Source organism: Theropithecus gelada, chromosome 11, assembly GCF_003255815.1.
Source record: "Theropithecus gelada isolate Dixy chromosome 11, Tgel_1.0, whole genome shotgun sequence".
Classification (NCBI taxonomy): domain Eukaryota; kingdom Metazoa; phylum Chordata; class Mammalia; order Primates; family Cercopithecidae; genus Theropithecus; species Theropithecus gelada.
The window spans coordinates 81,555,876-81,569,053 of NC_037679.1; the positions used below are offsets into that span (position 1 = coordinate 81,555,876).

General features: G+C 44.9%; 1 protein-coding gene across 2 annotated transcripts in view; it reads right to left on the reverse strand.

The window, feature by feature from the left end:
* The window catches only part of CLIP1 (CAP-Gly domain containing linker protein 1), a 153,897-nt gene that overhangs the window by 101,343 nt on the left and 39,376 nt on the right, over positions 1 to 13,178 (reverse strand). For both annotated transcript variants that reach the window (XM_025401272.1, XM_025401271.1), the window contains exons 2-3: positions 8,041 to 8,231; positions 4,317 to 4,888 (exon numbers count right to left, since the gene is read on the reverse strand). In XM_025401272.1, coding sequence (XP_025257057.1) covers positions 4,317 to 4,888; positions 8,041 to 8,125 — 657 coding nt within the window. In that variant the 5' untranslated portion in view covers positions 8,126 to 8,231. The remainder of the gene's footprint in view (positions 1 to 4,316; positions 4,889 to 8,040; positions 8,232 to 13,178) is intronic.

Sequence of the window (13,178 nt, forward strand, 5' to 3'; positions counted from 1 at the left end):
AAAAAAAAAAAAAAAAAAAAAAAAAAAAAAAGTTAATATGATAAATGAATTTTTAAAAAGAGCTTTAACAACCTTAATAAGGTGAAAAAAAGCACCAGTAAGACTAAAAAAAAAACTTACCAGGAAGGACATATTTGTATACTGTTTGTGGAAACAAAAATAAAGGCTTTTTGGATTGCAATTTGGCAATATCTATTAACAATTTTAAATTATTTATACCCCTTGACTCGAATTTCATTTCTAGGGGAAAAAAAATGAAAAAAATTTCATTTCTAGATTGCACCTAAATGTGTATGATTAAATTAGGTATAGTACATCAAAATAGTATAATACCAAACAGCAGCTTATTGTTTTAAATTAAGACCTGTATTTCCTTCCATACGAATGCCCCAAATCCACAGTCTATAATCTACAAAAGCATATTATTAAAATTGGTCTATATATAAGACCCCACTATGTGTGCATTTTAATTCTACAAATTATAGACAACCCTCACAAAAACAGTGTTCAGCAAATGAAGACAGACACCAAAAAGCACATACTGGATAAATTATAGTTATTTAAGGTTCAAACACAAGCAAAACAAATCTGGTAAATTTTTTTTTAATTCTCAGGAAGATATTTTTCCCCTTTCACAGTATCAAAGACCTGTATAAGAAGTCTTGAGCTCGTGCCTGTAATCCCAGCAGTTTGGGAGGCCAAGGAGGGCGGATCACAAGGTCAGGAGCTCGAGACCAGCCTGGCCAATATGGTGAAACCCCGTCTCTATTAAAAATAAAAAAATTAGGCCGGGCATGCTGGCTCACGCTTGTAATCCCAGCACTTTGGGAGGCCGAGGCAGGCAGATCACGAGGTCAGAACATCACGACTATCCTGGCTAACATGGGTGAAACCCCATCTCTACTAAAAATACAAAAAAAAAAAAAAAAATTAGCAGCCGGGTGCGGTGGCTCACACCTCTAATCCCAGCACTTTGGGAGGCCAAGGCAGGCAGATCACTATGTCAGAAGATCGAGACCATCCTGGCTAACACGGTGAAACCCCGTCTCTACTAAAAATACAAAAAAAAAAAAAGTAGCGGCCAGGCACGGTGGCTCACGCCTGTAATCCCAGCGCTTTGGGAGGCCAAGGTGAGTGGATCACGAGGTCAGGGGTTCAAGATCAGCCTGACCAACACGGTGAAACCCCGTCTCTACTAAAAATACAAAAATTAGCTGGGCGTGGTGGCGGGCGCCTGTAATTCCAGCTACTCAGGAGGCTGAGGCAGGAGAATTGCTTGAACCCAGGAGGCGGAGGCTGTAGTGAGCCGAGATCATACTACTACACTCCAGCCTGGGCGACAGAGCCAGACTCCATCTCAAAAAAAAAAAAAAAAACATTAGCCAGGCGTGGTGGCAGGCACCTGTAGTCCCAGCTACTCAGGAGGCTGAGGCAGGAGAATGGCACGAACCCAGGAGGTGGAGCTTGCAGTGAGCTGAGAACGCGCCACTGCACTTCAGCCTGGGGGACAGAGTGAGACTCCGTCTCAAAAAAATATATAAAAATTAGCTGGGTGTGGTGGCACATGCCTGTAGCCCCAGCTACTCGGGAGGCTGAAGCAGAAGAATAGCTTGAACCCGGGAGGCGGAGATTGCAATGAGCTGAGATCGCACCACTGCACTCTAGCCTGGGAGACAGAGTGAGACTCTTGTCTCCAAAAATAAAAAATAAAAAATAAAAGAAGTGTTGAGAACAAGAAGATTCTTAGTGTAAGGGCCCTGGGGAGTAGCTCATAGAAAGATAAAGCTTGTCAGTTCAAATATAAAGAGCTGACAAGTCACCTCCTCATGTATGGTCATGAGCTAAAAATTCAGCACAGAACACGCAGTCCAAGGCATGGAGACAACCATGTTGAAACAGAACAGCTGGGCGTCAGTCAAACTGTCCAAGAACCTGACATCACATCCTAGAAATATCAAATATAGTCGAAATGCAGCACTTTAGCCTTGCTTATAGAGGTTAGGAAACTAAGTTGTTAAATATCTCACTGAGGTCCCAAAGGCAAAGCAGGGACTCAGCTTGTCTTCTTAGCACTATGCTACTCTGCTCCTCTTTAAAAAAAAAAAAAAACAATCACTAAATTCAGAGGTTCTAGAATGTAGGGTACATAGACCTTATACCTTGCATTTCCGCTTATTAGTCAAACAGTAGCTACTGTACATTTCTTTCCTCTTCCTAAATCTAAACCTCATCATTTGAAAGACCCGGAAATTCTTTTTTTTCCCTTTGAGACAGAGTCTCACTCTGTTGCCCAGGCTAGAGTGCAGTGGCGCAATCTCAGCTTACTGCAACCTCCTCCTCCTGCGTTCAAGCAATTCTCCTGCCCCAGCTTCCCAAGTAGCTGGGATTACAGGTGTGCGTCACTGCACTCAACTAGTTTTTGTATTTTTAGTAGAAACGGGGTTTCACCATGTTGACCAGGCTAGTCTTGAACTCCTGACCCTAGGTGATACACCTGCCTCAGCCTCCAAAACTGCTGGCATTATAGGCATGAGCCATTGCACCTGGCCTTGGCCCAGAAATTCTTAAGTAACATCCTCTGATGCCTTGAGTTTTCCAAGCCATTTAAGGTAGCAGAATCTTACAGACACCCACATAATTTCACTAAACCAAAAATTAAAAATCAGAAAGGGCAAAAAATCTGATTTTTATAAACATACCTAAGTTCACTCCTGAGCTTATTTTGTCAATAAAGTTACTTTTTTTTGTTTTGAAACAGGGTCTTGCTGGAGTGCCATGACGTAATCATAGTTTCCTGCAGCTTCCATCTCCCAGGCTCAGCCTCCTGAGTAGCTGGGACTATAGGCATGTGATACCATGTTTGGCTTATTTTATTTTTATTTTATATGGAGTCTTGCTTTGTTGCCCAGCCTGGAGTGTAGTGATGCGATCTTGGCTCACTGCAACTTCCACCTCCTGGGTTTAAGTCATTCTCCTGCCTAAGCCCCCCGAATAGCTTGGATTACAGGTGCCTGCCACCATGCCTGACTAATTTTTGTATTTTTAGTAGAGACGGGGTGTCGCCATGTTGGCCAGGCTGGTCTTGAACTCCTGACCTCAAGTGATCCACCCGCTCAGCCTCCCAAAGTACTGGGATTATAGGAATGAGTCACCCCGCCTGGCCAATTTTTTTATTTTTTATAGAGACGGGGTCTCACTTTGTTGCCCAGGTTCAACTGATCCTCCCACCTTGGCCTCCCAAAATGCTGGGATTACAGGCGTGAGCCACCGTACCTGGCCACTGTTACCTTAATATTTACAAGTTCCTTGTTAGTATAGTGGTGTTTCTGCCTGTCGTGCGGAGACTGGAGTTCGAGTCCCCAACAGGCAGCCATATAATATTAAGAAAATAAATTTTTGTTTTTTTTGAGACAGAGTCTTGCTCTGTCTCCCAGACCGGAGTGCAGTGGCGCAATCTTGGCTCACTGCAAGCTCCGCCTCCGGGGTTCAGGCCATTCTCCTGCCTCAGTCTCCCGAGTAGCTGGGACTACAGGCGCCTGCTACCATGCCCGGCTAGTTTTTTGTATTTTTAGTAGAGACGGGGTTTCACTGCGTTAGCCAGGATGGTCTTGATCGCCTGACTTCATGATCTGCCCGCCTCGGCGTCCCAAAGCGCTGGGATTACAGGCGTGAGCCACCGCGCCCGGCCAAGAAAATTTTTAATAACAAAAGTAAATATTTACAAATTATAAACTCAATATTCTTTTAGCTAAACTGCTAGATACAACTAGAATAGATCACTGCAAACCTATGCTCTTTCTAGACACAAACTATATGCCAGTTTCTAATTGGTTGCATAGTTACCCATAAACTGAACTGATTAATTTCTCTATAAAGGAGGGGTCGTCCCTCCAGAACAGACACTGAGCCAAGAAGTATCCCATGTGTGTATTTCCAGCTTTTTTTTTTTTTTTTTTGAGACAGAGTCTCACTCTTTCGCCTAGGCTGGAGGGTAGTGGCACAATCTTGGCTCACTGCAACCTCCGCCTCCCGGGTTTCAGCAATTCTCTGCCTCAGCCTCCTGAGTAGCTGGGATTACAGGCGCCCGCCACCAATTCCAGCTAATTTTTTTGTATTTTTAGTAGAGATGGGGTTTCACCATCTTGGCCAGGCTGGTCTTGAACTCCGGACCTTGTGATCCACCCGCCTTAGCCTCCCAAAGTGCTGGGATTACAGGCGTGAGCCACCGCGCCCAGCCCTGATGTGTGTATTTCAACCACTCCCTGGTGTTTACATCTCAGTTCAACAAAATGACCTCAGAATGTTTCTCTACTCACCAATACTCTGTCTCCAATTTTGAGCTCTCTTTCTCCTTTCTTGATTGAGCCAGCCTCTGAAAGGTTGGAGATAGATTCGCTGGCAGTTTTTGTAAGGTTGCTGATCGGAGGCGTAGCTGAAGGTTCCTTGGCTGCTGGCTGTGATGGTTTCTGGGGAATGTTTGAGGGAGTGGCTGGGGAGGAAGACACCATGCTGGCTGTAGAAGTGGACAGCGGTGAAGTAGCTCGGGAGGCAGGCGTCATCTGCAGGCCATTAGCTTCATCTTCTGCTTGCACCTTCCTTGTTAACTTTGAAGGTCGGGTAAATATGCCCTTTAAAGGCTCACATTGGAAATAGCGAACTCCTGCCACCGAACCGTCGTTCTTGCCTATGGGTTCATCTAAAACAATTCCAGCCCACTGGCCTGGTGCAAACTGAGTTTCTCCAAGAAACTGGATAAATCCAGGCTTATTTCCATTCACCCAAACTCGCTCCCCAACTCGAAAGTCATCCACAAATTCCTCCTGAGTCTCAGATGATGGAGTGCTGGATGCTTTTTCACTGGATATTGTTTTTTCTACTGGAGCTACAACTGAAAACAAAACATCAGAAGAGATTCGATTTAATATTCAAGCAGACAACCTCTAACTTCAAGAAAAACTGGAGAAAGCCAACAGCCCCGCAGGAGTAGTCTACAACTCTTAGAAAGGTTGTTTTGTTTGTTTGTTTTGTTTTGTTGTTTTTAGACAGAGTCTCACTGTCTCCCAGGCAGAAGTGCAGTGGTGCGATCTCAGCTCACTGCAAGCTCCGCCTCCCGGGTCCTCGCCATTCTTCTGCCTCAGCCTCCCAAGTAGCCAGACTACAGGCACCCGCCACCACGCCTGACTAATTTTTTGTATTTTTAGTAGAGGTGGGGTTTCACCATGTTAGCCAGGATGGTCTCAATCTCCTGACCTCATGATCCGCCCGCCTCAGCCTCCCAAAGTGCTGGGATTACAGATGTGCACCACCATACCTGGCTAATTTTTGTATTTTTCGTAGGGACGGGGTCTCACCATGTTGGCCAGGCTGGTTTCAAACTCCTGACCTCAAGTGAACCTCCCACCTCAGCCTCCCAAAGTGTTGGGATTACAGGCATGAGCCACTGTGCTTCACAAAAGTGTTTTTGTTTGTTTTGTGTTGTTTTGTTTTAAACAAGGAAGCCAAGAATAACTGATCCTTCACTACGATCATCAATGCTGCTAAACTCAGCAAACTGGTAGTTGAGGTTTATTCCTTTACTTGCAATTAAGATGAGAAAAAGTCAAAGCAAGAAAAAAATAAAATCAGTCCTTTTTCCAGGCCTATATTCATAATTGGTCTGATTTCATTATTTGCTACACCCACCACCCTGAACGTCATGAGCAAATACCCACTCAGATTCACTAAATACCACTACTCCACAATTGAGTAGTCAATTCAAGCTGACAAAAACTAGGACACAAAAACCAGGCACGGTGACTCACACCTGTAATCCCAGTTCTTTGAGAGGCTGAGGTGGGCAGATCATTTGAGGTCTGGAGTTTGAGACCAGCCCAGTCAACATGATGAAACCCTATACCTGCTAAAAAAAAAAAAAATACAGGGCTGGGCGCAGTGGCTCACATCTGTAATCCCAGCACTTTGGGAGGCCGAGGTAGGCAGATCACCTGAGATCAGGAGTTTGAGACCAGCCTGACCAATATGGAGAAACCCCATCTCTACTAAAAATACAAACTTAGCTGGGCGTGGTGGAGCGCGCTTGGAGTCCCAGCTACTCAGGAGGCTGAAGCAGGAGAATTGCTTGCACCTGGGAGGCAGAGGTTGCAGTGAGCCGAAATCACGTCACTGCACTCTAGCCTGGGCAACAAGAGCGAAACTCTGTCTCAAAAAAAAAAAAAAAATTAGCTGGGCATGGTGGTGGGCACCATTAATCCCAGCTATTCGGGAGGGTGAGGCAGGAGAATCGCTTGAACCTGGGAGGCAGAGGTTGCAGTGAGCCGAGATTGAGCCACTGCCTTCCAACCTTGAAGACAAAACAATACAGCATCTCAAAAAAAAAAAAAAACCAGGCCGGGCATGGTGGCTCACGCCTGTAATCCCAGCACTTTGGGAGGCGAAGGCAGGCAGATAACCTGAGGTCAGGAGTTCAAGACCAGCCTAGGCGAAACCCCGTCTCTACTAAAAATACAAAATTTAGCTGGGCATGGTGGAGCGCGTCTGTAGTCCCAGCTACTTGGGACGCTGAGAGCCATGATAGTACCAATGCCCTCCTGCCTGGGCAACAGAGTGAGACCCTGTCTCAAAAACAAACAAACAAACAAAAAAACGTACAAAAATTCATTAAGCTCTCCACATAAAAAATTTTATGTCTTTCAATTAAAAATTATTTCAGGCCAGGCATGGTGGCTCACACCTAGAATCCAGCACTTTGGGTGGCTGAGGCAGGCAGATGAACTCCTGACCTCAAGTTAAAACCAGTCTGGCCAACATGGTGAAAACCCATCTGTACTAAAAATACAAAAATTAGCGGGGTATGGTGGCGTGTGTCTGTAATCCCAACTACTAGCAAGGCTGAGGCAGGAGAATCGCTTGAACCCTGGAGGTGGAGGTTGCAGTGAGCCAAGATCGCACCACTGCACTCCAGCCTAGGCGACAAAAACTCCGTCTCAAAAAAAAAAAAAACAGCAGGGCACGGTGGCGCATGTCTGTATTCCAAGCAATTTGGGAGGCCAAGGCAGGCAGATCACAAGGTCAGGAATTCAAGGCCAGCCTGGCCAATATGGTGAAACCCTGTCTCTACTAATAATACAAAAATTATCTGGGTGTGGTGGCGCACGCCTGTAAGTCCCAGCGACTCTGGAGGCGGAGGCAGAAGAATCGCTGGAACCCAGGAGGTGGAGGATGCAGTGAGTCAAGATTGTGCTACTGCACTCCAGCCTGGGGAACAGAGCAAGACTCCATCTTAAAAAAAAGAAAAAAAAAAAAAAAGGCAAAGTGCAGTGGCTCACGCCTGTAATCTCAGCACTTTGGGAGGCCAAGGTAGGCGGATCACGAGGTCAGGAGTTCGAGACCAGCCTGGCCAATGTGGTGAAACCCCATCTCTACTAATAATACAAAAATCAGCCGGACGTGGTAGCGAAGGCCTATAGTCCCGGCTACTTGGGAGGCTGGGGCAGGAGAATCACTTGAACCCAGGAGGCAGAGGTTGCAGTGAGCCAAGATTATGCCACTGCATGCCAGCCTGGGTGACAGAGTGAGACTCTGTCTCTAAAACCATAAAAAAAAAAAAAAAAAAAGGCCAGGCGTGGTGGTTCACATCTGTAATCCCAGCACTTTGGGAGGCCAAGGCGGGTGGATCACCTGAGGTCAGGAGTTTGAGACCAGCCCGACCAACATGGAGAAACCCATCTCTACTAAAAATACAAAATTAGCCGGGCGTGGTGGCGCATGCCTATAATCTCAGCTACTCGGGAGGCTGAGGCAGGAGAATCGCTTGAACCCAGTAGGTGGAGGTTGCAGTGAGCCAAGATCGGGCCATTGCACTCCAGCCTGGGCAACAAGAGTGAAACTCTGTCTCAAAAAAATAACAATAATAAAAAAAAAACTTTCAAATATTTTCAAGAATATGAACATATATAAAATAATGTTTTAAAATTAAAAATCAAATTGAAGTCTGCATATAAGATAGTTCATTTGTCATAAAGGAAAAGTGTAAAGTATTACCAGCCGTAGGTGTCTTCAGAGCTGTGCTTCCAGGCTTCAGGATCTTGGTGGGGGCCTTAAGCCCGCTTGGTTTTAGCATACTCATTTTCTTTGTATGTCAGAGTTGCTTCTCCTTTGCTTGTTGCCACTATCTTTCCCCAACCATCGATACAACTGTGGCTTCTATAGTGAAGTCAGTCTCTGGATTAAATCTGAAAAGAGAAATAAATAGATTTTATAATCTATAGGAGAAAGTAGGAACAACATGTAGCTTTCACAGACTAAAGCTTTCCTTTTATTTGACAATAATCCATCTCCAGGCTGAACCTAGGAACCTAGAAGACTCTGGTTATTAAAAACATGAAAATGCTGCTGAAATGGATTTAAAGGCAATTTACTATCCTCAAGACAAGCAGTTAGCCGGGTGCCATGACCCACTCCTCATACCTGTACTCCCAGCACTTTGGGAGGCTAAGGTAGGAGGATTGTTTGAGGCCAGGAGTTCGAGACCAGCCTGACCAATATAGCAAGACCCTGTCTCTACAAAAACAAAAATAAAAATAAATTAGCCAGCAGGCTGAGGGGGAAGGATTTCATGAGCCCAGGAGTTTGAGGCTGCAGTAAGCCATGATCATACCACTGTACTCCAGCCTGGGCGACAGAGCAAGACCCTGACTCAAAACAAACAAACAAAAAACACAAAAACAAAAACAAGCAGTTGAGACAAACGAAGTATTTGCTTTGCTTTATATATCTAATGTTCTCAGCTGAGTACAGCTCCTAAAACCCACACAATCCCTAAAAGAGGGTTCAGAAAAATCTACACCAAACAATGGGGGGAGGAAAAGGAAGCTTTCAGTTTTTCACTTTCATTTGTATATTGCTTACGTTTCACTACAACAAGTCTGTATTAGCTATATTTTTTAAATCCACAGAATTATGCAATTTATAATATAAAACTATATATATGTTAAACTACAGGAAGATTAAAACTATGTAAGAAAAAGCCCTAGCTGGGAAGTCATGAGGGAAAATTACCTTGGTTCTATCTAGAAAAACGCAATATACTGCTGGTTTACTCAAGACCAGATATGAATCTATGACTTTTGGGCTAAGGTAAAATAGTATCCTGTCATCTTCTCTTTACCTCCATAGAAAGTGAGTTGAAGCCGACCTTGGGGTTTTGGAATATAGGGAAATATTTTCAGATATAATACCTAAAAACAGAACAATTCAAAGAGAAAAATGCTGCCATTTAATGACTCTCTGTCAAATGACGGTGTTCTGCATTTTTCTCTGCGAGCAGAGCTTGGATGATGAAGCACAGACCTCACATTCTCATCTTGTCTCCCTCACAGCCAACACCAGCCACTGGCAAAGAATCTGGCCAGTGATGACACAGGCACCTGCAGCCCACTGCAGCGGACAGAACAGTGCCCTCCCCCAAAGACATGTCCCCCTATCAACTGTGAATGTGACCTTATTTGGAAAAAGCATCTTTGCAGATATAATTAAGAATCTTGAGATAAGATCATCCTGGATTCCCTTGGTAGGCCCAAAACCCAATGAAAAGTGTCCCTATAAAAAGAAGTGACCAGGCGTAGTGGCTCACGCCTGTAATCCCAACACTGTGGGAAGCCAAGGTGGAAGGATCACTTGAGGTCAGGAGTCCAAGGCCAGCCTGGTGAACGTGGTGAAACCTCATCTCTCCTAAAAATACAAAAATTATGGCTGGGTGCGGCGGCTCACGCCTGTAATCCCAGCACTTTGAGAGGCCGAGGCAGGCGGATCACCTGAGGTCAGGAATTCCAGACCAGTCTGACCAACATGGTGAAACCCCGTCTCTACTAAAAATAAAAAATTGCTTGAACCCGGGAGGCGGAGGTTGCGGTGAGCCCAGATTGTGCCATTGCACTCCCACCTGGGCAACAAGAGCGAAACTCTGTCTCAACTATATATATGTATGTGTGTGTGTGTATATACACACACACACACACACAAATTAGGCAGGCATGGTGGCGCATGCCTCCTGTAGTCCCAGTTACTTGGAAGGCTGAGGCACAAGAATCCCTTGATCCCAGAAGGTGATGGTTGTAGTGAACCAAGATTGCACCACTACACTCCAGCCTGGGCAACTGAGCGAGACACCATCTCGAAAAAAAAAAGAAAAAAAAAAGAAGATGAGAACACATAGAAAGAAGGCCATGTGAAAACAGAGGCGGAGGTTGGGCATGGTGGTACAAGCCTGTAATTCCAGGTACTCAGGTGGCAGGAGAATTGGTTGAACCCAGAAGGCAGAGGCTGCAGTGAGCCGAGATCGCACACTGCACTCCAGCCTAAGTGACAGAGCAAGACTATCTCTCAATAAATAAATAAATAGTGTGGTTTGGGAGAAGAATCTGACGGACAGAGTAAGAACTGACATTTGCCTGGGCGACAGAGTGAGGCTGTCTCAATAAATAAATAAATAAGTGTGATTTGGGAGAAGATTCTGAAGGACAGAGTAAGAACTGGCATTTACCTGAAGACAGAAGTCACTATCCTGACTATGAATATAAAAGTCCCAGGCTCCCCACCGCCATTACCACCATCACCACCGCCATCCGTGATGAGGGAAAGAGAGATCCGGGTGGGAGTCCCTACGCTAAGGCTGTAGCTCTGATTCAGAGTCAGGTTTGAAACCACCTGCTTTACTGTCAGACTCTCACCACACAGCTTGCAAGATTCAAGCAGAGTTATTTGTTCCTGCTGCTGCCTCAGACAGATAGAAGGGATTGGCCAAGTCTCCTCTAGACTCAGCCAACGAAGGCCATGTCTATGTCCATAAAATTTGAGAAGGATGCGGACAGGTTAAATGTAGAAATTCTCTGGGGCCTTCCCTACTCTTCACCCTGGACCAACATCATAGAGTGACAAGGGCCAGGGAGAACTGACAGAGAACAGATGGAGCAGGCACTGTGGTCCTGGAAAACCTTTTATGGTGACAAAATGAAAGAACAAAATACTCCCTAAACTATTTCACTTGGGCAAAACAGGGAACTGTTGGGCTCAGGTCAAGCACTCCCTAAAGAGGAATTTTGAAAACGACCACAAGACCTAACTAGGGAACTTTCAAATCTTGCAGCTCAGTATCATAAACTCACAAAAATCTGACCATCTTCAAGCCTCAGCCTAAAACACAGAAGCATGTGGTCATCACAAACCAAAGACTAACCAAAGCTCTGTCTAGGGCTCTGTTGTCCAGTCCTCACGCCTCTGGTTGTCAGTCCATCTGTGTTCCTTCAATCCTAAAGCAGAGAACTGCGACCAAGACTTAATGAAGGAGAAAAATCTAATCTGTCTCAATAAAAGAATTAGCAGCAACAACACCCGTGTTGGTTTTTTAAATCTTCCAATTTATAGTGTCTTTTTCATGCATTATTAATGACTGGCATGTCAGGCTTGCTCTGAAAAATTCACTGAAAAACAAAAGATCAAAGTCTCTGTCATGGTACCCACAGCATGCAATGACCAGGAGGCAACATCTCTGTATGTTTCAAGGTCAGTGAATGTCACACTGAAACTAATCAATTCCAAAAAGTGTGCAAAAAAAAAAAAAAAGACACTGTTGCCTCACTAATAAGCTGGGCATATTTGAATTTTTGACACTTGTGCTCAATGAATCAGGAGATTTGGACCTAAAATAAGACAAACTACCCTTCTCCCCCACCCTCCCAACACGTAAGGACCATAACACATAGAACACTGTAATTCAGAAATAATTTTTATGTGAATTACTATCCCATTTGAGCGTTGCATTACTATGAATTAGCCACTATTATTACCTCTTCTTTACAAATGAAGAAATGCTATAGCAATTAAGAAATTAACAGATGTGTTTCCTCATTTGTTAATCACCTGTCTCCTAAGGTCATTCAGCTCAGTGGCAGAGATGTGAACACAGGTATTGTGATTCCAAAGTTCATCTCTTTTCACTAAATTTAACATTCAAACATAGGAGATATCACACATCAAGATGAAAAACATCAGTTCTGCTACTATGAGAATGACCATGGCCGGGCGCAGTGGCTCAAGCCTGTAATCCCAGCACTTTGGGAGGCCGAGACGGGTGGATCACGAGGTCAGGAGATCGAGACCATCCTGGCTAACACGCTGAAACCCCGTCTCTAAAAAAACTAGCTGGGCGAGGTGGCGGGTGCCTGTAGTCCCAGCTACTCGGGAGGCTGAGGCAGGAGAATGGTGTGAACCCAGGAGGCGGAGCTTGCAGTGAGCTGAGATCCGGCCACTACACTCCAGCCTGGGCGACAGAGCGAGACTCCGTCTCAAAAAAAAAAAAAAAGAAAGAAAAAAAAAGGAAAAGAAAATCTACCCACAAGATAGTCATCCATTCATTCAACAAATATTTCCTGAAGAACTACTGTGCAAAAGACTCTATTCCCTCTTTTCAGCAGCCGGGTGGCAGGAAGGGAGAAAGCTCTGGGTGGCTGAGAGAGTGCTGAACACACAACACGTGTGTCTCGGAGCAGAGAAAAGGGAGCTTACTAGGGAACCATAGTAGGACTACCAAGTAGGTATGATGTGAGGTTTGCGGTCATGAATTTAAAGTGAAACCAGGGCAGATCGCCTGAGGTCAGGAGTTCGAAACCAGCCTGGCCAACATGGTGAAACTCCGCCTCTACTAAAAATAAAAAATTAGCTGGGCATGGTGGTAGGCGCCTGTAATCCCAGTTACTCAAGAGGCTGAGGTGGGAGAATCGTTTGAACCCGGGAGGCAGAGGTTACAGTGAGTCGAGATTGCACCATCGCACTCCACCCCGGGTGACAGAGCAAGACTCCATCTCAAAAAATAAAAAATAAAGTGAAACCATTATCTTCAGTTTCTCCTTTTTTTCTCTTGTAACACATTTCTGTTCAGGCACAGACACAAAGAAGATACCTAAATTCAACCATAATCAAAATTTGTTGGTGGTAATTGTTTTTTTCTCTTTTTTGTTTTTGTTTTTGCTTTTTGAGACGGAGTCTCGCTCCGTTGCCAGTCTGGAGTGCAGCGGCGTGATCTCGGCTCACTGCAACCTCTGCCTTCTGGGTTCCAGCAATTCTCCTGCCTCAGCCTCCTGAGTAGCTGGGACTACAGGCGCCTACCACCACGCCCAGCTAAT